The sequence below is a fragment of the Lacerta agilis genome, chromosome 6 (assembly GCF_009819535.1).
Source record: "Lacerta agilis isolate rLacAgi1 chromosome 6, rLacAgi1.pri, whole genome shotgun sequence".
NCBI classification, from domain to species: domain Eukaryota; kingdom Metazoa; phylum Chordata; class Lepidosauria; order Squamata; family Lacertidae; genus Lacerta; species Lacerta agilis.
The window spans coordinates 75,030,651-75,055,827 of NC_046317.1; the positions used below are offsets into that span (position 1 = coordinate 75,030,651).

General features: G+C 42.2%; 1 protein-coding gene across 3 annotated transcripts; it reads left to right on the plus strand.

Moving 5' to 3' along the window:
* The first annotated feature begins 964 nt into the window (after positions 1 to 964).
* Positions 965 to 18,748, plus strand: LOC117048973 (translocating chain-associated membrane protein 1-like 1). Of its 3 annotated transcripts, XM_033153494.1 has the most exons (12): positions 965 to 1,075; positions 1,194 to 1,342; positions 6,248 to 6,308; positions 7,453 to 7,571; positions 8,806 to 8,922; positions 9,020 to 9,078; positions 11,342 to 11,426; positions 11,783 to 11,853; positions 12,963 to 13,067; positions 14,778 to 14,921; positions 15,871 to 16,028; positions 17,990 to 18,748. In XM_033153494.1, the coding sequence occupies exons 2-12, from the start codon at positions 1,223 to 1,225 to the stop codon at positions 18,061 to 18,063; spliced, it is 1,113 nt and encodes a 370-aa protein (XP_033009385.1). In that variant the 5' UTR covers positions 965 to 1,075; positions 1,194 to 1,222; the 3' UTR covers positions 18,064 to 18,748. The 3 variants fall into 3 exon arrangements, with proteins under 3 accessions (XP_033009385.1, XP_033009388.1, XP_033009387.1); XM_033153497.1 differs by lacking the exon at positions 1,194 to 1,342 and having other exon boundaries at positions 995 to 1,075; XM_033153496.1 differs by lacking the exons at positions 965 to 1,075; positions 1,194 to 1,342 and adding an exon at positions 3,426 to 3,508.
* The last annotated feature ends 6,429 nt before the right edge of the window (positions 18,749 to 25,177 follow it).

Sequence of the window (25,177 nt, forward strand, 5' to 3'; positions counted from 1 at the left end):
GAGGGGGGCTACCACTGTTCCTGCACCCCCAGCTTCTTTTGCCTCACTCAGCCTAATGATGGGGCTGGCTGGAAATCTGAAGTGTGTGCTTCACACTACAACATTTTGTTGCAGGCCCTATTTAGCGGAAATCCAGATTTAAAAGCAAGACTAGAAAGAAGCAAACATAACAAACCAGGCCACACACAGGTAAGATGCGTAAACGAAGGAAAGCAGCCTCCTCATACCAGCCTCACTGCTCCACGCTGAGCATTGTGGCGGTCTATTTCTCCGACCCTCCAGGGTTTGGGGGCCAAGGTCTACCACGACCCATTCCCCGTCCGTCCGTCCCTCCCCAGCCCCCTCACGTTTCGGAGGGATATGCCTGGGATGAAACTTGGGAACTTTCCCAAGGGAAACACGTGCTCTGCTACTGCTCCAGCTGCGGGCCCTGCCTTGGGAGCCGGATTCAGGCCGACGTAAAGCCTACTAAGTTCAACAGGGCTAGGTTTCTGACAAAAGAAAGGAACCCCAAAAAAGCTTCCTCTCAGGATTGGGGTCCGCACATCCTTCTTATTTTCAGAACGTGGCTCGCTTCGGGTTTTTTTGTGATAAAGCCCAGGACGCATATTTTGAGAATTTTTACTACATAAGGGAAACAAAAAAACCAACAAGCCCGCCCCGCCACCCACCCCTGGCCCGCACAACCGGTACCTGACGCTCTTTCTTCTCACTTAAAAACTCCTCGCAGGATGTCGCCTCCGCTACCGAAAGCCCAGAGCAAGTGATACAGGTGGATGAACCTCGCGCAGGCTCCACCTCCGGGGGCCAACGAGTGGTCACACTCAGGTGTCACTCACGTGAACCCCGCCTCCCTCCTCAAACAGCCGTTTCGAGCGTCGGGCAGCCTCCCTCAACCGCCCCTCTCCCTCCCTCCCTCCCTCCCTCCCCGGGCAAGCTCCAGTCGAGGCAAGCGATTAGCCGCCGAAGCCGACAGTCACGTTCACCCTGCGCGGCGATTGGACGACCCCCGGAGGGAGAAGGCGGGCCAATGTTGTGGAAGGGGTGAAAGTCGTTGGTGTTTACTAGGCGTGAGGTGAGGGGGGGGGGGATTGTTGAGGAGTTTTTTATTTATTTATTTTAAAGAACTGCTGGCTGTTCTACACCCTTCATCTCTCTCTCTCTCTCTTTCCCCTCCACTTTGGGGCCTGGAGCTTCCCCAGCCTCACAAGCCTCCGGAGCAATGGGGCTGAGGAAGAAGAATAAGAGCCCGCCAGTCCTGAGCCATGAGTTCGTTATCCAGAACCACGCGGACGCCGTGTCCTGCCTGGCCATGGGCCTCCTCTTGGGGCTCATGTTCGAGGTACCAGCGCTGTGTAGGGCCAGGGGACGAGAGAGGCCGGGAGGAGGGCGAGGGTGGGGGTAGGGTGGTCAGCGTAGTAGCGGAGCGCGGGCTTCTCGGCTGAGGCACACCCCTTTCCTTCCCCCCTCCCCCTCCTTCGCGCGCGGCCCCGCCCTTTCCCGAATTTCGGCTCGGGCACTTCCTTTTCCTTGGCGAATTCTCACCATCCGCACGCCCCCTCTACGTGTGCCCGTTCACGTTCTTCCCCTGTGCAAGGGAGGCGACGTTATCCCTGCCGGGGCCCCCTTCGCCAACCGCTTCTCCCTCCCTCATTCCCTTTCTCTCCCCCTTCCCCCGCACGGAGTCTTTTGCTCAGATAACTCGTGAAAGCAAGCCAAGCCACATGTTAGAGACCCTCTGTCGGGAGAGGGAGGAGTGGGGTGAGGTGGGATACAAATTATCGATGGTAGAACTGATAAGAACACCACCCCACAACTACAGTAAATGATTTCTCGGCATAGCAGCGATAGATGCCTTTTGGTTAATGTAGTGCTACATAAGGCAAAGTGGGAGGCAAAGCCCCCCCCCCTTCTCTGAAAGTTTTGTCCTGCCTCTACTGATATTCGAAATTGGCCCATCCTCCATTTTCAAGGCCTGTTTGTGTGTGTACACATACACTGGTTGGCTGCTCTCCGGAGCTGGTCACATAGCATTGCGAGCCCAGCCTTGGCATCTATTTTCAGCGCTGAAGCTCAGTTCTACTGTGCACAATAAGAACAAACCTCAGTATAAGGAATCTCAAGTTTCTTTGGTTACTCACTAAAGTTTAATAAGAAGCTAGATTTGAAGTATTTCTAGACTAGCCTTTTCCAGTCTGGTTGTCTCTCTTCCAATATGTTTTGGACTACAGTTCCCAAAACCCCCAGCCAGTGCTGATGGGAGTTGTAGTAAAAAACATCTGGAGGGGCACCAGTTTGAGGAGGAGCAGAACTTGGCACAGTATCTCATTTTCTGCGTTAAGCACTGTTTGTATGTGTAAGTTTTGAGAGACTCGGTCATATGTTTATATGAGTTGGCAATCGTGTGATATGCCAAATGCAGCTATTGGGTGTACAGTGGTACCTTGGTTTACAAACTTAATCCGTTCCAGAAGTCCGTTCTTAAACCAAAACCGTTCTTAAACCAAGGCATGCTTTCCCTAATGAGGCCTCCCGCCGCCAATACCCTTGAACCATTTGGATTCCATTCTTAGACCGAGGTAAAGTTTACAAACCGGGACACTATTTCCGGTTTTGCGTTGTTTGTAAACTGAATCGTTCTTAAACCAGACTGTTCTTAAACCGAGGTACCACTGTAATTGTATTTGGCATGACACATATAGTTGTAGCATTGATTATAACATAAGTATAACTGTTGATACCCCTATGCTACATTAGAAAGGGTGTATGGAGTATTAGAGGAGCTGTAGTACCTCTGGTGGGGGATATACGCTCCTTCTGTGATAGTTTGTCTGCAATGGACTCAGCTGTCACCTGTGGCTCCTAGAAGCTGTTAGCATGTAACTGCGCCCCAGAAATTGCTTCAGCTGGCCAACTAAACCAGGTGTGGGTATTTGATTGGTATCAAATCCTCGGTAAGTTAGGCTCCAGCACATTGAGCAGATGAGGCCAATAGTGGGTTCACTGGTCAGGAAGGCGGTTTCTGCATGTGCTGTAGAGTGAAGTGAGGGGCACATGAGGATCATCAACCTGGGAAGGTAGGCCATCTAGAAGAAGGAAAATTGATCCTAAACCTCCATTGCCTTGAGGAATTTTGTTGGGAGAACAAAAGGCTAAGAAGTAAATCCTACACAAATCCAGAGTGGAATCCCTAAGACAGTTGGATGGTGCCTTGTATACCACCATCTGGCAACTCCTGCAGCCAAGCTGGTGCCAAACATATTGCTCTGCTTTCCCTTGGACCACATCAGTGAGGCCAAGAATGGGGGGGGGCATGTCTTGTCATCTGGGCAGCCTAGGACCTCCATACATACTGCCCAGGCTTGTGCCCTCGGGAGGTCACTTCAGTGCTGCAAATGCAGTGGTATGATTTTACCTCTGTTTGGTGTACTCCATTGTCTCTCAAGACAGATGGATGCCAACCAACATTAGAAAGCTAATAGGGTGCACACTATTCAGAAGGAATGAGGTGTGTAAAAGTTATGGAAAGCTGTGTTGATGTATGTACAGCAGTGTTTTTCAACCACTGTTCCGTGGCACACTAGTGTGCCGCGAGATGTTGCCTGGTGTGCCGTGGGAAAAATTGAAAAATTACTTTATATATAGTCAATATAGGCACAGAGTTAAATTTTTTAACATTTTCTAATGGTGGTGTGCCTCGTGATTTTTTTCATGAAACAAGTGTGCCTTTGCCCAAAAAAGGTTGAAAAACACTGATGTACAGATTGCTAAATTGGTTGGTTGATTGTTTGAAGAATGCTTTTTGTCCCATTTGGTTCAAGCAGCAGGTAAATTAATTGTGGTAAAAAGGTGTAAGAGGTGTACGTTTGTGCTTTCCACATGGGATACTGTTAATGTAAACAACTTAACATGCCTTACAATAGTCTCAGGAGTGGCCAAATTTAAATAAGCATGTTCATCACTGACTCATAAACCTGCAAAATGGAATTTGGAAAAAGACTCAGAATTACTTTTGCACACCTTAGATTTTATATAAAATGACTGTGTCACAGTTGTGCCCTGTCTTCAAAAAATGCCATCAAAAGTGATGTTAAATAGAGGTGGGCAGGCAAATCAATGAACAATAAAGAGATGGATATGTAGGGTTGAAAAGCCTCCCATGTGCTTTTCAAGAATCCCAGCTCGGTCTGAGGCAGTCTTAACAGCAAATGAATTAGTGAACATACCGGTAGATTGGGGGAGTAAATCGAGAGGAAGGGGCAATGCTATGATCCTGGAACAACACGCAAATACGAATGTTGAAGGATACAGAAGAAGTTCATAGGGAGCAGCAGGTCAACCAATTGGGGGTTAGGGAATAATTGATTAGATCCAGCAACTTCTTCTCCACTACAGTTTTTACTCTAGTCATAAAGACATGTGGATCTAGACATTACTTTAGCCCAGGGATAGGGAACTGTGGTCCTCTAAATGGATGTTTGAGACCAGTAACATTTGGAGGGTCATGGGTTTCCCCTTCTTGCTCTTTTTGTATGTAATCTGGATATTGCACAGCACTGTTATGTGCCAAAAGATTTGCAGTGACTAAGTTGATGGTCTGAAAATGAAGTGGTGCTGTTTTTTCTTTTTAAATCTAAGGCCATTGTAAAAAGAGGGAAATAAGTTTCTACCTTCACTCAGCAAGCTGCTTGCATTGGTCTTAGAGTAAAATACAATCAGAAGATTTGGCATAATTCTCCTCAACACAACTCACTGTGCTAGTTTGAGAGGACTTGTAGAAGACTGTTAACGTAATCAGGCTGCAAGTTGCAGTTGTACTCTTAGATCTGCAATACATTAAGTACAAGTGTATAATAGACTTATGTTTATGATTGGTAATTGGTTACAAATAAATAACAGAATTTCAGTTTTTAGAGTTGTGAATATCTTCCAGATGGAACTTGCTGTTGGATTTACAGTAGCAATATAAGCATTCTAATACATTTTATATACTCTTCTTTATTTCTGCTAGATCCTCTGTGACATTCTAGCTGCAGATATTGCCTTATACATGCCATATACTTGTTCTTTTAACACGCCTGATGCCTTAAAATGTATTTATTTATGGAGTGTATGGTTTCCTCAACCAAGTGCTACATAATAATATGATTTGTTTGCTTAAATATTTGGGCTACAAAGTAGCAGAGAGTTAGGGAAGTTTTGACTTAATTGGGTTTAAGCACTTAACTCCTTGGTGGATTGTGATCATAAGATGATGCTCACTCCTGTAGGTAGAGTGTAGAAGTTGTTGTTTTTTTAATGTGGAATTTGTATTCTGCCTTTAGAGAAAAGCACTTTGTGTTTGTAGTCTCCCTGTTTATTTGAGTAGAATGAATATGGCTTGAAAGACCCTACCATTGTCATTGGCTGTAAATCATTGTATGTGTCCTCCTGCCATGCAATATTCAATCCAGGAAAATTTAAAAAGAAGCCTGTGTTGGTTAGCTGTCTGTTGCTGGAGGTGGACCAGGAAAGGATACTTCCCTTTGCTTCCGTGCTGTTTTGGTATCTCTTGAGGAAATAATTTTCATCCCTGCTTCTTGAACAGTTCTCTGAAAAACTGTGCCTGCATCATAAAGGAGATTTAGGCTTGAATGTAATGTGTGTGCTTCTGTGTATTGAAAATAAAATTGCAAGCATGTAAACAATGTATATATGTGTATTTTGGGGATCCCTTGCCAATTTAACACTTTTCGTCCCTTAACCATGGTTCTGGGGTTGGAGTCTCATGTTTCCTAACATTTTAGGCCCTGGTTTTTCCCATGGTTAGTCTTTATATCTGCACATGTTAAGCATGGCTAATGCTAAGCTGACTTTGTTCCTAACAAGAACTTAGGAGCCAACTTCAAAACTTAGCTTTAGGTCCTCCTCATGATCAAACCCAGCTTAGTGTGTTAACCATGTTTTACATCAGTGTAGACATAATGACTGTGAGTAAAAGTCATGGGAGTGGGGATTTGCAAATCAGAGAGCACAATCTTGTGACTCTGATCTCTTAAGGGACTGCCAGTGTCAGCCATTGGTATGGCCCAATTTTAAACTTGGTGATACAATCCTAGACCAGTGAATGTTTACCATCCTTGATGCATATAAATTAAATAAAATAAGACTGAAAGCCAGAAAGGATGAAAGCTGTACAGTAGCAGCTTTTAGGAAACATGTAAGCGATGTAAGCGCTTGCTAATTTGCCTTCTGTTTTAAATTTTAGGTTACAGCCAAATATGCCATTATGTTTATTACTGTTCAGTACAATGTTACATACACCACAGGTAAGAGTAAAACAAAATCATCTGCATGGCTGGTCATTGGTTTAAACAATAAAACACTGATACGTTTCATGACAATTATTTACAGTGCAATCTTGTGCATGCTTACTCAGAAGCAAGTTCTGTTGAGTTCAGTGAGTCTTACTCCTTGGGTTGTGTAGGATTGAAGCCTTTATTTAAAATATTTTTTAGTCTGCAGTACAGCCTGATCCTATGCATGTATATTAACAAGTTCACTGACTTAAAAATGCAAGAGAGACTTTCTTTTAAATTCCTTTAATCCTAGATAGCACATACTCTTAAGTCTTGAATTGTTATCCAGTTATTTCTTGAAGAATTCATCATAGAAATCTAAGACGTTAGGAATTCGCCAGACACCGGGCGCATTTTGCAATTAATTGCATCCACATGGAGATCTCTGGCTGCCAGGTTGGCAACTGACATCTCCATCTGGCTGGCCCCTCCAGCTTTCTTAAGCAGATAAGCAGAAGAGTTATTTATCGCATTTATATCCCACCTTTTTCTCCAAGGAGTACCTGTACATGGTTAATTCACACACACCCTCCTCAGTTAATCCCTGCAAATCTCCTGTTAGGTAGGTTAAGAGGTGGTGACTGGCCCAAGGTCACCTAGTGAGTTTCCTGACTGAGTGGCAATTTGAACCCTAATCTCCCAGGTCCTAGTCCGACACTAACCACTATACCACACTGGCTTCCTAGAGTACTTCTGCTAAGGGGAAGCTATATAAATTTTGTAGGTAAATAAAAATCAGGAAAGTAAAATGTCACTTACAGAAGGATCTGAAATACTTTCCTTGAAGCTTGAATTTGTTTTAATGTGTTGTAAATCGATTTGAGATTTTTTCTTTAAAATATAAAGCGGTATAGAACTGAAATTAATAATAAAATGAAGGATAAACAATAAACACCACCGGGGGGGGGGGGGAATGGTGCCTAGACATTTTTGTGGTGACCACAACCTAGGGTAAAAGTGTCATTTGGAGATTGGCTTATAAATTTCTAAAACTGATCTAAGATAAGCAACATTGATGAAAACCATTTTTGTGTTCTTTTATTGCCTAATGGTTTTCCAAGTGCACTCTGTACAGCTGGATACTTCTATAATAATAATATGTTATGCATTTCAGATGAGAGGCCTGAGCCGGTACATTTCTATGAGTATGGTCCAAAAGACGTGGCCACCATCTTTTTCTACATGCTTATAGCCATTATTCTTCATGCAGTGATTCAGGAATACATACTAGATGTAAGTTGAGCTTTATTAGATGGGTGTATATATTTTGGGTTTGATAAGTTCTTAGCTCTTAAGATGGCTTTCTAAATACCGGTAATACATCTAGTACTTGTCATGAAGTACTTGATATTCGGTGCCAGAAATCAACAAATTGTTCATTCAGTCAGTCACTGCAAGGCTTGCTAGAGCAGGGGTTGGGGATCTGTGGCCCTTCAGAATCTGACTCCTATAAGCCCTCGCCAGCATGGCCAAGGATGAGGGGAGTTGGAGTCCATTAACATCTGGAAGCCCACAGCTTCCCTGTCTGTGTTAGAGACTTCTCTTACTGTCCTCTCATTGCAGGTAGGTAGCCGTGTTGGTCTGCCATAGTCAAAACAAAATAAAAAATAAAAAAATCCTTCTAGTAGCAAATTAGAGACCAACTAAGTTTGTTCTTGGTATGAGCTTTTGTGTGTATGCACATTTCTTCAGATACACTGAAACAGAAGTCACCAGACCCTTATAGTGAGAGAGTAAGGGGGGGGGGGTATTACTCAGAAGCATGTTGGGAATGGGTGATTGGCTGATGGGTGTGGAAAACCTGTTGAGGACTGTTAACGGCTGCAATTAGTCTTAAAGGAAAAAGCAAGGGTGAGATGGCTAAAGATAGCTTTGTCATGTATAATGAGATAAGAATCCAATGTCTTTGTTCAGACCAGGTCTGTCCATGGTTTTAAGTTTGGTAATGCATTGTATGCATTCTTGCCCACCGTTTCAGTGGAACTTGCCTATTACCCTTGTTAGCTATACAGTATGTCATAAGCTGTATATCTTGGGCTCTGCAGTGTGTGAGGTTCAGTTGCCAGTATGGGGCACAGCATGTTGCATTTTTACAAATACTTGAGTAGTAGGGCTACTCTGATAGGGTTGAATTGCTGTAGATCATAGTCATATTGCTGACCTGGCAATTCCAATTTATAGCCTTATTGTATTGGAATACAAATGGAGAAGATAAGCTAAACACTTACAGGTAGGTAGCTGTGTTGGTCTGCCATAGTAAAAAAAAAAAAAAAAATGGTGCATGCACACAAAAGCTCATACCAAGAACAAACTTAGTTGGTCTCGAAGGTGCTACTGGAAGGAAGCTAAACACTGACATTGTGCTGATATTAGATTATCCAGAGAACATATTGTAATCAGTACAGAAAAACACCCACTTCCTAACTCATGTAAACTCTTGTTCATGTTTTTGTTTTTTAATTTCTAGAAAATTAATAGACGTCTCCACTTGTCAAAAACAAAACATAGCAAATTCAACGAATCAGGGCAACTAGCAGTTTTCTACTTGTTTTCATTTGTCTGGGGAGCCAGTATTTTGTCTGCAGTAAGTAAGTCAAGTTATCTTTCTAGAATTTATTCAACATACATATTAGCACAAAATAAATGATCACTTCTTTTACCTGTATATTTCTCCCCATTAGGAAGAATTCACAACCAATCCAACTTTATTGTGGAAAGATTACCCTCATTCTCGAATGTTGTAAGTGTTGTTCTTGTGTTCCTTCATCTGATTTTAGTGGATCTTGCTTTACTTGTTCAATTAACTTTCTGAAGTTCTTCAGGGTGAATACATCTCTGCAGTGTCTAATCTCCAATCATAGTTTTATACATTTGTGTTGTCACGTCCCCCTCAGTTGCATTTCTCTCTCTCCAGAAGCTAGTATATATATGAAAAAAAATTAACCTCCCTTTGTAAGAAATTGTAACAGTCACTGGTCTACTTTAGTTGCATCTCTTCTGACTCTGTTATGTTCTCTTGAATTGGGGGACGGGATAAGACTAACCGTCTTCAACCATTCATTTTGAATGCAAGAAGAGGGCAGTATGTATACAAGTCCCATCTGCAATGTCCCCTTCCCCATAATACACTTAAAATTCCCCCCTACAGAATCTGTGTCATCATGCATTCTTTTAAATATATGAATATTCATCCTAGATTTATATACCCATATTTTCCGTCATATAAGCCGACTGGGCGTATAAGACAACCCCCAACTTTTCCAGTTAAAATATAGAGTTTGAGATATACTCGACCGCAGATTCTCCACCCGGCGTATAAGACGACCCCCGACTTTTGAGAAGATTTTCCTGGATTAAAAAGTAGTCTTATACGCCAGAATATACAGTAATAGTTTACAATATTTGCTGATATATTTACCAGTATTTGAACTTATGTTTGACTTTGCAAATAGAATCCATTTGCAGTCAACCAAGATCTTTCCTAATGCAAGCAGTTTAGACTCCATTATGTATGTAGGATTGTACATTAGTTTTCATTTAGGCTGAACTTAGTCTGCTGTTCCATTGTCCAGTCAACTGTGAAGCTCTTGGGATTTTACTGCCCTTCCTATTTCATTGTCTGTTCCACACCCATATCTTGATAGTTTATGATTATAAAACACCAGTACAAATGTAGATCCAAGTGGGATCTACTGCCAGTGCAGTGACAGCTATTTTTTGTTGCCAACACCATGTCCCCAGTTCCTTGTCTATAAGAGGGATCTTGTTATCCAATGGTTGCTATGCTTTTTAAGGAACATTTGAAAGACTATGCCAATGAAGTGCTGCCTGCATATTGAGATTGCATTTGTCAGGCTACAGTATGTGATAGTGTGCCCTTGCTATCTTTCACTTGTATACATAATATTGAAACATTCATTAAAATAAAATATTGGGGAGTTTTTCTATGAATGTTGAGTGTTGCAGATTAATTTAATCAAGAAAGTCAAATTGTATGAGCAAGGTCTACATTCTTGACTGACTGCTAACAAAGCCAAAAAATACGGTTGCAAGATTTCTCTCCCCTTCTGCCTTGGGGGCAAGTGCCTTTCCCCTACAGCAAAGGAGCATTCCAGCTTCAGCTGATGCTTGGCTATAGGAATTAAAACCCATTTGCTCAGCAATAGCTGAAGAAGCATCCCTCTCCCCACATATTTCTCTTTTGGAGAGTATATCAACTTCAGCTGATACTGGGTGGTGGCAGGCAAAAAACTCCCATGGAACTTTCTTTGCCCTGGAGCCTGGTAAGGGTGAAGTCATGGACTGGCTGGATGCAGAGGAACGAAGGGAAGAACAATTGGTGGACGATAAGCAGTCAGAGGGAGAATGCTAGGAAGAGAAGGTGTTGGTAGCTGAAGAGGTAACATGGCTTAGTGAGCTAGGAGAGTCTGTGGCAGAGGGAAGTCCAGAATCAGAGGCAGAAGCTGAAGCAGGGGAGGTGGGACATGAAGAGGCAGATATGAGCCAGGCTGGTGAAGAGTCACAGGTGTCTCCCTCTCCTGCTGTGACAAGCTCTGTTCCCCCCTGGTCTCCCAGAACCAGATGAAGCATGAAAGGGGCAAAGGGAGGCGGAGACTTTCAATCTCAGCAACTGATCCATGGGGCAAGATTTACCAGGGATGAGCTGCTGTACTCATTAGGCCTGACAATTTGCCAAGTCTGTACAGATTGTGTTATTGCTAATAAAGGGTTAACTCCAACTTGCATGGTGTGCTTTACTGATAGCTCACTCATGCCAGGTTGTCCCATGCAATCCCTGCCCTGCCTTCCTCCCAGCATGAGAACTGGAAGGTAACTGAAACTGTTTGGATTATCCCCCCTCCCCCCATAACATGAAAGTTAGGAAGAAGGCACGTTGTTCACTAGATAGCAGAGTCACAACTGCCCTAGTGAGTGTAATGGTTGAATGAGTTAGGTTAACACCGTTTATGAATTTTGAATTACTGTTTTGTGTGTGCGTTTAGTTTTCAGGTTAAATTCTTCTATATCTGCCAAATTGCCTATTGGCTTCATTCACTGCCAGAACTGTACTTCCAAAAGATTCGAAAGGTATGAGTTGCAATTTCACCTTATTTTTATTGTTAATATTCTACCATATAAAAACTTTAAGCCAAAAAACAGCAAACTAGATCTTGGGTACAAAGAGAATGGTGGGTGTTCCAAATAAGGAGAAGTTTGAATAAAAATGGGGAAAACTTAAATATCGCTGCCTTCCCTTTCCATAACCCAAGAAAATAGTACTGGAAGACATTGTGAAGACAAAATGATGCAGTTATTGCCTGCAACTCATTCTGCATTTCTTAATTTAAGTATGAAGAACAATGAAAGATCACACAGCTTGCACAGATTTTTTTTGTCTTTTTAAAGTGTAACATGTCTCCTTTTCCTCTTTCATATAATTCTAGGAAGATATTCCTAGACAGTTGTACTACATCTGTCTTTATATTGTTCACATATCCGGTGCCTACGTTTTGAAGTAAGTACAGGCGTCCCCCCACTTAAGCGGGGGTCACGTTCCGGGGCCCCGCATGCATAAGTGAAATTGGGTAAAGCGGGGACCACCCCACTTTAATAGAAAAGGAGGGACAGAGAGAGTGGGTGAAGTGACTCCAGAGTAAGGAGACTTGGGAGGTGGCACTCTCCCCCATGGAGAGGCAGTAGTGGGTGGGCAGGGGGAGTGAGGTAGACTGGGCGAGCATCAGGGGAACAAGGCTGGGCTAGGCAAGTTGGCTCCCCATCCCCATCCTCCCTCTGCCCAATCCAAAATGCAAGCAAGGTCTGGGAGAGAAAAAGCAGGCGCCTCATTCCCCAGTGGGGGATTGGGGCACTCAGTATGTGCAGACTCCATCCCAATACTGCCGAGTCACCCCAGCTGTGGCATCCGGCTGCAAACCAGGCAAAGGCGTGGGGAGGGCAGCTGAGAGCAGCTGCCACTGGGCATGTTGTCTTCCCACCACCTGTGCTGCCTCCATGTCCCAGCTGCTGTGCTGCAGGCCAGGCAGGGAGGCAAGTGGACAGTGCCAGGAGGCTGAATGTTTGTGTTGGCCCAGCCAAAAGGCAGACAAGCAAGAGGTCAGGTGAGCAAACAAGCAGGCGATCAGGAGCCAAGCCGAGGCACCTCGCTCCCTGCACGCTGGGAGGACTCTATGTAGTCTGCTCCCCTTCAGTTACTTCAAGGCTTGGCGGGTTCAAAATTGCTGTGGCCTTTCCCTTGTTCGGGCAGTAGCCCTGAGCAAGGGAAAGTGCTTTATTTAGTGGTGACCCATGTAAAAACAGTTGTGCTTGAGTGGGATGCGCTTAAGTGGGGGGTGCCTGTATCTATAAACTTTGTATCTTATAGCATGCAAAGTAAATGTTTAGTAAATGTGTCTAAACACTACCACCTAATAAGTTGTATAAGGATAATGACACAGTTGGGAAACTATGGTTAGATAATTTGATCTTAGCTGAGCTGGGATTTGAAAACAGATTTTTCTATAGCAAAACAAACCGTACTGTAACTAGACCACACATTGGCATCATAGTTACTGATTATCTTGAACTGTGTTAATATATTGAGGAAGATATTTATTTTTAATATTTCAGTCTGCATCGTTTGGGCTTAATTTTGCTGGTACCGCATTACCTCGTGGAACTTATTTTTCATGCCTCACGCCTTTTCTACTTCAGCGATGAGAATAAGCAGAAAGGGTAATTTCTATTTATTATTACTGTTACTATTGTGAAATTAACTTTTAATTTTCTCCCTCTACCCCTTTCTTTTACCCCTCACCCTCTTTTGTTGCCAACAACATAGCATTTGGGTTGGGACCAGGTTATTTCACTAGTTGTGAGCATGTATTTGAGCCTGCTGGGTCTTAAGAGCAGCCTTGGAGGCCCTGTTCTCTAGTCTGCCACCGGGAAAGAACAGGTTGGTAGTTACTAGGTGAAGACCCTTTTCAGTGGTAGTTCCATATCTATAGAATTTCTTCCTCCAAGAGTCAAAGGAATCTCAGGGCTTTTAAGTTCCTCTTCTTCCCGTCTTATACAATGCGCTATCTTTTGCAGCTTTAAAATATTGCATGCGTACAGCAGGGTTGCCCTGTGCCACATGATGCAAGTTTTTGAAACTTTAATTGCAGAAGTAACTAGCAATATGATGTGGAAAGCGCCACTCAGTGGAAAACACTGCTATACAGCAGATTTCTTGAGAATAATTTAATGTCATGCTATGCTGACTGTTCCATCAACTCAAGTTTTTCAGCTTGCCAGATGGAACAATCGCCCTCTTCCATCCCCTGTGTGCTGTTCTAGGTTTCTCTAGTCTTACCCCTAGATTCAATTTGCTGGAGTGCATGGAGGATGGGGGAAAGCCCCATTGCACAAGTGGAAGTCCTTGTGGGGGCTTCTGATGATGGGATTTGTTAGGTCCCTTTCCAAGCAGCTATTTGGGATAATTACCAGTATTCAGGAAACTTAAAATCTGGTAATTTGGATTAGAGACCTGTGAGGAGTAAGCATAGACCAATGGTATCAAATAGTATGGGAAACAGCCTTATTAGAAAAACTAACCAATAAACTGTAACTGACACAGGGACAAATAGAAGATGACGCCTTCACCCCGGTATGGTTCCCCTTTATCTCATACACAGCCCAACAAGACAACAAGAAGAATCCGCCGACAGCATATGAATCAATCTGGCTAACCTGATTCAAAAATACACACTCAAACCCCATGCACACACGAAAACAATTCTCACTACAGCCAACGAAAGACAACCAACCACACCCTGAGCCACCCCAACCTCTTTCACCACCAAGGAAATGCAACAATAGTAAGAAAACTCATACAAGTAACGCTGAGACAACCCACCCCCACTAAGTAGAAGAATAGAAGAATAGAAGCATAACCACTTGACCCCCACCCCACTCATCTTTTCCCCCTCCCCCTTTTTTCTTCCTAATTGTCCGTTTCAGGGGTCTAATCCCGTCTGCCGGTTGCTTTAATCCGGCCCCTGTGGCAGTTTACTGGTATTTCCTGGGGTAAAATCCTTTTAAAAAGCTCAACAACTTCAGTCCTAAAAAAAAGGTCAACAGCATTGGTTGGCCCTTTGGTCGGCCCCCACGGCCCTTCACTTCATCAAATCTGGCCCTCTTTGAAAAAAGTTTGGACACCACTGGAACCAATTCATGAACCAAGAACTTATACATTAGCCACTAATAATGAAACATATGTTGTAGATATTTTTCCACATTTATTATTCTACTTTTGTGATATACAAATGACATGAGAAAACTTGGTATACTTGTTTGTATAACATTATTCTTGTTTATAAAACCCAATTTTTAAAAATCTGGTAATTTAGGGCATTCATGAAGCAACTGATTGGGGGGAAATACTTACTGCGAATTTCTTTTCAGATTTACCCTCTGGGCTCTACTGTTCATATTGGCTCGCCTTCTGACTCTAACTTTGTCAGTGCTCACATTTGGATTTGGTCTGGCAAGAGCAGAAAATCCTGGCTTTTCCATAGCAGAAGGAAACTTCAACATACTAACTCTTAGGTATAGTGAATTTTATAAATGGCACAGCTATTCTTGCAGGAAAATGTACTATTGGTTTGTTTGTTTGCTTTTTGTCTTTTTTTGCTCCTTTAAATATTACATTTATTAAGTTGATAGGTAATTTGTGTGAGATATCTGAAATCTATCTTAATTGATCAAGCGGGACCTTGCATGAAAATGTTGCAATCTTGAGTTCTTCTGTTCAGGATTTCATCCACTCCATTCTTTTTTTGTTCCAGCATTCCATGCCCACTAAGTATTCTCAGTCCCCCCTCCGTTATTTGCAGTCCCCTTCCTGGGTTCAGGGAGGGAAGGATAAACACAACAGTACTCAATGCCAGCTATGTTAAATTATGGAATATGTCCTTTGATTTATAGGCAGCTGTCACTTCTGTCCCAGGAACATTGGGAATATTCTCTTTATTTGGAGTTTGCTGGTACCTTCCTCTTGTGCAAGCGCAGAAAGATGTAAATCAGAAGTACATGGAATAGTGTTGGATAGCTCAAATAGCAAAAGTATATGTGAATTGCTCTTTTGAAATAAATAAGTTCCAGCCATTTCAGCATTCCGTCTCCAGCAGTGACCAGCATGGCGACTCTGACAAGTTCAACCTCTGCTTGAACTTGTATTTGGAGACTGGAGGCATTATTGCTTCTGAGCAGGGACTCCATATTTGTTAGGTCTATTAATAGTTATTAGCCATATCACTCAGAAACATCAGGTTGCTGTTAAAAGCACAGGAAAGCGACATCCCTCTTAACAAATGTGCGGTTGTATGTCATGAGTAACTTTTATTTCTTCCGTACTCCATAAATGTAAATCATTTCAAACATGTTTGCCTCCAACATAACTTGAGCCAATTTAATGCATTATTTCTAAACTTTTCATATTTATTGTTCAGTGCTTGTAGTTGTATTAATTTGCATATAACATTTTTCAACTTACTAGAATTAGCTGTCTGGCTGCAATTTGTTTGACCCAAGCTTGGATGATGTGGAAATTCATTAATTTCCAATTAAAGAAATGGAGGGAGCATATTCAGAACCAAATTCCTAAGAAAACCACAAACATAAAGGTTAAGACAACAAGGAAAGAATCATGCAAAGGTAGGTATAGTCCTCATACTCATATACCGCTATCGGTCACAAAGGATAACTGCCACATTGGCATGTTCTAAACCAGTGATGGCCAAACTTGGCCCTCCAGCTGTTTTGGGACCACAGTTCCTGCCATCCCTGACCACGGGTCCTGTTAGCTAGGGATGATGGGAGTTGTAGTCCCAAAACAGCTGGAGGGCCAAGTTTGCCCATCACTGTTCTAAACCATGGTTTACTGTGATAAACATGAGCTGGAGCGAATCTCTGGCTCATGTGCTTCCCCTCACCCTTTCCTGGTAGAACATTTGACTTCATTTACTTTTCCAGTTTGGCAGTGTTTTACATCATATCTCAATTTGTTGTGGGAAAGTCCACTATCAAGGTTTAACTCCAAGTATGGTTGGTTTAGACAAGCTAGCTTCATAACTCTTGGTTCAAAGTTGGCTTGTTTTGAAAGTAAGGGGGGGAGAGCTTGGGCTCATTCAGCTGATGCACATTGCAGTAAACATATAATCCAATTAATTATTATTATTAAATTTATATCCCTTCCTGCCTCCTGAAGGAGTGACCTCTTCCCAAATTAGGTGGCTTATTTTACTTCTGAAAAGTGCACAGTGCCACTGTTCGAAGTTATGGGAGAGGCTTGGGAAACAGGAGTGTTCCTCCTCTCTTATAGCTCCTAACAAAGACACTGTACCAGAGAAAGTAGGACTTTTCAGAAGTAAAATCTTTGAAACTCCTTCATTTCCCCCATCTTTTTGCCCCAGCGCTTTAATGGAGTGGAATCTCCTTCTCTGCTCTGCTGAGTGCCTGTGTGATTATCTGGTGAACATAAGTGTACTATCTGTATGGCCTGTTTAAGTGTGTCTTTGTCATGCCCACTACTGACATGAAGGCTTCAATCTTCAGTGAAGCCCTCAGGCTGAAAAAGGTTGGCCACGCCTGCACTAAACCACTGCTTAACAGCTAAAGTTTAGCATGGTTTGTATATGTAGCAATTGATGGCTGAATGTGCAGTATTATAGTGGCAGCTTCCAGTGAAAAGCATGTTACTCGCTTGGTTTCTTACCACTGGAGTTGGTGTTTTGTTATACAGTAGAATGTAATTTGCTCAGTCCATTCATCTTGCTGTAGAGACAGAGTATACCTTATTGGTTAAGTCTAAAGCAAACATCATCTAGGGCTGCAGCCTGGTGTATTCTTAACATGTTAAGTGAACTGAATGAAGCTTATTTCTGAGTATACTGATTTGTATAGGATTGCACTATTAGTTGTTTTAAAATCCCTGATTTTACTCAAGTTGTGTACCTTTGATGATGAAAGTATCTGCTTGCACTTCTGCCTTTAAAGGGGAGTCCCGGCCACGCCCCCCCAGCCGGCCAGTTGGCCAGCTGTTTGCTGACGCGGCCGGGAATCCTCCGGGCAGCGAGGGACAAAGTCCCCCGCCCACCCGGAAGTGAGAGGGCGACCATGCGGTCCACCGCAACTCCTCCCCACAGGTAAGTGGAGCGGATTTCACATGCTCTTTGGCAATTCTCCTTCTCCCTCCTGCAGCCCTGGGTGCTGCCTCCCAACTATCAGAATGTTTTGGAGCAAATATTGGGTGAACAGGGGAACTGTATGGGGAAATAGGATTATACACCTACCTTTCTTCCAAATATTATTCTTGAGTTGGAGATGGGGAGTCTAGCAGTTTGGTAAGGTGAGGCTTGCGATATTTGCTGGAGGAATGGTTCTTCAAAGGACTATGCCATGACATGTTCAGAGGGGAGAATTTTCAATATGTTGCAGAGGTGGGTAGCAGAAGGAAGTGACACAGGAACTGAGATTATTTATGACATATGTAATAGAAGGTACCCAGTATGAAACTTGGAAGTTTAATAATACAAGTCTAATCCTGACAATTTAGGAGATTACAGTATTGTGTTTATACAAACTGGTGTTGCATTAATATTCTCTTTTTATTGCAGCTAACTTCGTCAATGGAGCAGTAAAATTTGAAGAGGGTACATCACCTAGAAAAAGAAAATCAAAAATGTTATGAGGAGCATAGAACCAGAAAGCAACCTTTTAATTGAAGACTTTGGTGATTAATGGAAATGTTCCATTACCAGAGACAGAGTATTTGGCTGTGTTCACTAAAGGACTCTGGTTGAAATAATATATTTTAAAAATTCATCAAAACAAAGTTATGGTGAGAATACTGTACTTCAACATGAGTTTTAGTTTATTTAACCTAGATGCTCAATCTCCACTATTAATTTCAGCCTTTGAAAAATTATTTGTCTTACTCTTGAATGTAAGTACAAATCCTTCAATGCTATGGAAGGTTTATAAATCAGACATTGCTTTTATTTGAAGCTTTAAAATATAATTAATATTTCATTTAAGTATAAAGCTTTTAGAAACTTTAATTTCTGGACTCAGATGGGAAGTTGTGATAGGGGTTTTTCATTTTGTTTTTAAAGAAAATGTTTTGCACACTATTCTCAAACTGTCTGAAATGTCTGTTCAGAAGTAATTCCACATGATTTTCCTATTTTAAAAGTTCATAATTTGGATAACTATGGTTAAACATAGTGTTTAAGGAAAGAGAATAAAATCAATGAATATCTTCATCTTGGAAAACTGCTAGTTCATTTGAGGCTACACTGTGTATTTGAAAATGACTGTCAAGGCAGTCTATTAAGGCAGATTTTGCTGAATTGGTCTCCTGAATTACCTAATACGAAAACCCCACATAGCTGGCTTTATTTATATATAAACACATATGGCTTCTTGAAGTCCTGAAAAGTAAGTTTCAAAACTAAATCCTCACATGGTGCTTAAGTTTGATTTATATTGGTTTAGATATTAACTGTTTCATGAAGCTAAAAATTCTTAACGAGCAGAGCTGCATATCATTTCAGATTTAAGTCAAATTTCTGGTATTATGTAGTATAACAAACAGCCAATATTTTTTTCTCATTTCAAAACAAGCTGAATCTGGCTCTTCAATGTCATAATTTCAGCCAATAGGTCTGTTTCATCATACCATAAGCATTTAATCCCAAAACAGACACTTCATCAATGGTTAATATAACAGATGTGCATAATCACTAAATAGCACAGCTGTGTGATAAAATATCCAATTATAATTAAGGTTTAGAAAAATGGTTAACCCTTTAAGAGAAGCATTGTAAAATCCAAAGAGCTTACTAGGCTCTTGCAGCTGGCTCTCAGAAGTCCAGTGTTACTTCTTTTACTTTGACCAAGCTTAATTTTATGCCATCGTGCAGGTTTTTAAACTCCTTACTGATTGAAGTATGTTTGTCATGCAGCATGGAGGGCAGTTGCAGCTTGAGTAAAAATAATTTTGAAGCCCCACTGGGTTCATTGAACTGCTTTCAGGGCATTGTTTTCAAGCTTCTATTTAGAAACTTCTTTCCTTCCCAGGCTATCTTCTAGAGAAGTAGGAAGTGAAATATTTTCTGTAAATGATACAAATGGAAACATAGACTGCAATCCTGAAAGCACATTCTAAGCTCCATACTTTAGAGTGAGCAAGTAAGCAGTAAGAGCCTCTGCCCTTTGTATGTGCTGTTGGTTGTGCTATATAGGAATTTTGTGAAATCTATATAATTATACTAATATTTAATTGTGGTTTTTTCCTACTATTCAGTTGAATTCTGTAAAAGCATTAACACACTTTGCTTTAATGGTCCAAGCTGATTAAAGTCTGTAAGACACTATAAAAATTTGATCCATGTACTATTGAAAGTATTGCTGATTACAAACATAGTTTGTTTCTAATAGCCCCATACCAACCACCAGACATTGCCATAAGCACCAATTTTTCTCTACTTGGTTCATTCCCAGAGTGCATGGAGTTGTCTTAACACTGCACTCAGCTGGGAAGCTATCACATGCACAAAAGCTCTGTACTTATTTAAAGCAACTACACTTAAAGCCTTTGATGGGGGGGGGGGAATGCTTAAAACAGATGCCTCAAGTACCTTCATTAGAAACACAATGGCAGGGTCATCAGCAGGGATGTCCTTGTTTCATACACACAGTAACTGTATGATAAATTAAATCACAAGTTAGCTATTACAGCTTACTGGGTTGTTTTTAATGTTCACACAAACTCATATTTAATAAGCAAGGTTTGTTACCATGTGCTATATATCAGGAAAACCATCTACTGTGATATTGGCAAACCATTTTCGTATGATTGGTTCAGAAATCAGTCTGCATCAGTCCTGTGATGAAATCAAACCTCACTTCTGACCACACTTCTGTGACAAACAAGTGACAAATCATTATTTATTTCTCATTAACAGTCAATTAAACCACTGTCACATGTTCTTTGATGTTGCTACGTAGATAAAATCATTCAATAGGAGATTTTTTGGTATGTTATGTAAACACAGTCATCATCTGTATGCAAATGCTATTCAGGATTTGAGCCCATTTTTCTTGTTTCCCAACTTGTTTCTGTGTGCAGATTATAGGAATTTGTCTGACTTCTCACAATCCTGTATATTTCTACTGAAGATGTTTACCATTGAACTAGAATATATTTTTTTATTATTTTAATAAAACTTGTTTGTATAATGATGAATGCCTCATTTGATAAAAGTAACTTCTAAGCAGTTTTGATGAAAATATTGTTTCCTGATTTTAGTGTTCAGTGCTGCTTGCAATACTATGTTTTTTTGAACAACTTGCTTATAGTTCTGGACTATTATGTAACAGGGGAGGCCAAAGGCCAGTTACACTATTACATCCTAAGGATGATAGCTGTGGACACTGTGGGTTTACAGGTTGAAGTCTGTACTATCTAAAATGGTTTATGTTAGCTAATTTCAAACAGCTTTCTTAAATAAATGGCAAACCTAGAACTTTAACACAATATGTATGTACTGTATCAATAATGGAAAAGGTAGTGGTTATGGCATTTGAATTTGTGGAGTCTATCCACTGTTCCATATTGGGAACTATGTATGGTTCAATAACTGCATAGTGACTGGAAATAAATTGCAAACATGCACCTATACATCTTCTAAGCCTCTACACTGACAGATCTGTCTCATTTTTATTTCAGAAAGCCAAACTTTTTGGTTATAACGTTTTAACTGAATGTTAACTTAAATATGTGTGGATAGTTGTGTGCGTGTACATCTGATATCTGTATAATGGAAAGAAAATGTCATTCTGTTGCAGCATGAAAGGAATTGAAAATTGAGTATCATACTGCCCTGTGTCATTGCACCACACTGATTGATGTTTTATGTACTATCAAATGCATTAAATAAAAAGTGTGCCTTTGCCTTAGGATACTTTTGTTGAGCTTTGAAACTTAAGTCTGTTGAAGTTTTGCTGTGGGATAACTTGATGCACAGGTGGCTTGGCACAGATTTACTGCCAGTTGAGATGATTATGGAGAAATTCGTGTTTGAGAAATCTGTGTCTGGTGTATATGTGGGCTTCTGTTTTTCAAAACATTGTTTGAGCACTCAAAACATATATCTGAATTAGTGCAGTCTGCAAACAGCTGCATTGCTACAAAGTGGTAAGTTTGTTACATGAGCAAACAACCCAACACTTGTGTAATGCCTATTCAGTCCTGGATGATGCACATGAATGTTGTTCATTTGTGTGTGCACAAGAGCTGAATGTTTTTCAACCACAAAAAGATTGGAAAGGGGGCTTGAGCAAAATTGGAGATTGGCTGCATATGTAGCAACCTGCGCTGCTGTTTCTGTATACTTCCGAACAAATGTTTGTGGCAGGATATAAATGAAATAAAAATACATAATTGCAGTTTACAAGGGAGCAAGAAACCAGTCTGTAACATGATTACTTCTCATATCCTATGCAAGAAAGGTACAGAAAAATGTTTATTGCCCACCATAGTCGGGTACCACCTTATTCTTGGTGCAAATAACAGAATAAAGGCCTAAAAGTGATTGTCGTTACAGACACCTGCAAGTGAGTGAGAACAGAAAATCAGTCTTTCCATTTTGGAAAACGGCTACACTGTATGTTGACTTATTGAAGTTGCCAATACCTTCTATGGTGCCCATGAAGTCTCAGTAAATATCTCCTCCAATTCACAATGCACTGACTCTGCCTCTGTTACACAGAACAAGCCCACATTTCACTGGACACCCATCATTTTGCGGCCATGTCTCTCTTCTGCTCTTCTTGCCTGTGGCAAGAACTTTGTCTCCTACACCACCAGGGCAGGGACGCGGGTGGCACTGTGGGTTAAACCACAGAGCCTAGGACTTGCTAATCAGAAGGTCGGCGGTTCGAATCCCCGTGATGGGGTGAGCTCCCATTGCTTGGTCCCTGCTCCTGCCCACCTAGCAGTTTGAAAGCACGTCAAAAGTGCAAGTAGATAAATAGGTACCGCTCCGGCGGGAAGGTAAACAGCATTTCCGTGCGCTGCTCTGCCAGAAGCGTCTTTGTCATGCTGGCCACATGACCTGGAAGCTGTACGCCGGCTCCCTCAGCCAGTAATGTGAGATGAGCGCTGCAACCCCAGAGTTGGACACGACTGGACCTAATGGTCAGGGGTCCCTTTACCTTTTACACCATTAGGGCAGTCATTTCCTCAAAATTCCAAATATGCTTTACCGGCCTAGAAAGTTGGCAACTTATGCACTAAGGCCAGAGACAAGCTTATCTCAGCTTTTACCTCTGTGGCACTTAGTGCTAACTCTGGGATAAATCTCTGCATGCTCAGATGGTAAACTGTCAAAAAGCAGCCAACATTTCTCTCTGATCTGAGACCTGTGGTTGAAGGCAGGGCTTTTTTTCCCCAGCTGGAACTCACCAGAATTTCTGGACCTCTCAGGTGGGCGCACCATTGCCATTCTAAGAAAACAAGTGAGGTATTCCATGGTGAGTTCTTGCACCTCTTTTTCTAGAAAAAAATGGCACTAGGAAGGGACCCCTGCAAAGATTATTTTGGGAGTACATAAGGAGATGGGAAGAAATGCAAGTTCCATTGCCCCAGAGAAACCCCACTGGTGTAGCATTGGCTGCTGCTGCTGCTGCTATTAATGATGATAGATTCAGGTGGGTAGCCGTGTTGGTCTGATGCAGTCGAAATTTTTTAAAAATTGAATAAAAAATTGTCCAGTAGCACCTTAGAGACCAAGTTTGTTCTGGGTATAAGCTTTCGTATATGCTTGGGTATAAGCTTTGGTATCTGAAGAAGTGTGCATGCACACGAAAGCTTATACAGTACCCAGAATAAATAATAATAATAATAATAATAATAATAATAATAATAATAATAATAATAATAATAATAAATTTATTATTTATACCCTGCCCATTTGGCTGAGTTTCCCCAGCCAACTAATGGGCTGAATCCAACTAATGCAGTTCGCTAGGGCTCCTGCTAACAGAATGGGACCTTCCCTTTCTCTCCTCCCCCAAAACCAATGGAGGAAAAACCCCAGAACAGCATGCAAAGGGAATGGAGTTTATTATTTTCCTGTCACCACAAGGATCTACATGTGGATCCTGATGCTCCAGGCGGCCGCCTCACCCTGCCTGTCCTAAACTCACCAGTCTATTTTGCACAGCTGCCTTGACTGGGCTTGTTCTAACCACACACACACCCCAAATCACACCACCCCGCCGCGTGCTGCCCTGGACACTTCCTAGCAGCGTCGTCGTGCGTCCGTCGGCCTCCTTCCAACAACCAGCCCGCCTCTGCCCCCGCCCGGCTACCACGGCAACCTGTGCGGCGTGGCCTATGGGATAGCGAGACGGCATGGAGTGACCGGGGCGTAGGGCGGGCCTTGTGTCAAGCGTTGTCCCACAAGCGCGCATGCTCCGCCCGCCCGCCCTCCTGCCCATCATTCCGGGCGTTGCCGCGGTGGCAGAGCGAGGAGAGAGGGGCGGGGCCACGCCGATCTCTCCCGTCTAAACCGAGCGGGAAATTTCCCCGCGTATCATCCTTAGGAGAAGGGGCGCGTGGGGGGTGGGGTGGAGGGAAACCTCTCTCCTTCCTCTCCTCCTGTCGTGATTGTTGTGATTCAGAGAGAAAAGCGATTGTCACAAGCAGCCGCTGTCCGTTGGCGCTACTTCCGTCTACTGTTGAACTGCTTTCACTTAACTTGTCTCTGCTAATAATTTAGGATTTAAAAAAAATATCATCATCATCATCGTGTTGCCCCCGATACAGCGACGCTACTCTGCTGCGCACCTAAAGAATCACGTGGGAGGGGAAATTTTTTTGGTAGTGGTGCGGTTCATTTTTCAGTCTCTGAGCCTCACTGTAATAATAATAATAATAATAATAATAATAATAATAATAATAATAATAATATTTATACACTGTCCATTTGGCTGGGTTTTCCCAGCCATTCTGGGCAGCTTCCAACAAAATATTAAAAATACAATAATAAAAAACTTCCCTATACAGGGCTGCCTTCAGATGTCTTCTAAAAGTCTGGTAGTCATTTCCTTGACATCTGATGGGACTGCATTCCACAGGGCGGGCGCCACTACCGAGAAGGCCCTCTGCCTGGTTCCCTGTAACTTGGCTTCTCGCAGGTCCTCGGAGCTGGACCTCAGTGTCCAGGCTGAATTATGGGGGTGGAGATGTTCCTTCAGGTATACTGGGCTGAGGCCATTTAGGGCTTTAAAGGTCAGCACCAACAATGAATTGTGCTTGGAAACGTACTGGGAGCCAATGTAGGTCTTTCAAGAGTCGTGTTATGTGGTCTCGGTGGCCGCTCCCAGACACCAGTCCAGCCGCCGCATTCTGGATTAGTTTCTGGGTCACCTTCAAAGGTAGCCCCACATAGAGCGCATTGCAGTAGTCCAAGTGGGAGATAACCACTGTAGCTTTTTCCTTCTTGCTGCTGGATTTTGGGAGCTTGGGGTGGGGTGCGGTGGGGAGTGGGACTTATGCTTGACTTATGGTCGTGTGTGGTATGCCACACTGGTGTGGCAGGAGAAGATGGGAAGTGTGGCAGGAAGATTCAAGGACAATCAAAGAAACATGTAAACATTTTAGTGTATAGTATAGGATCAAAATAACTTTTTTATTTGCAGAATATGGATAGGTATATTTTCAAAATCCAGCACTACTAGGATTTTGGGGGTTTTTTTGTCTTCCATTGTATATTTTATTAATGAAAAAAATGGTG

Excerpts from the sequence above, each read along its gene's own strand:
- LOC117048973 (XM_033153494.1), top strand. The coding sequence starts at position 1,223 with ATGGGGCTGAGGAAGAAGAATAAGAGCCCGCCAGTCCTGAGCCATGAG. Across the intron at positions 11,854-12,962 it reads TCCGGTGCCTACGTTTTGAA|TCTGCATCGTTTGGGCTTAA; the intron begins GTAAGTACAGGC and ends TTAATATTTCAG. Across the intron at positions 14,922-15,870 it reads TTCAACATACTAACTCTTAG|AATTAGCTGTCTGGCTGCAA; the intron begins GTATAGTGAATT and ends TCAACTTACTAG.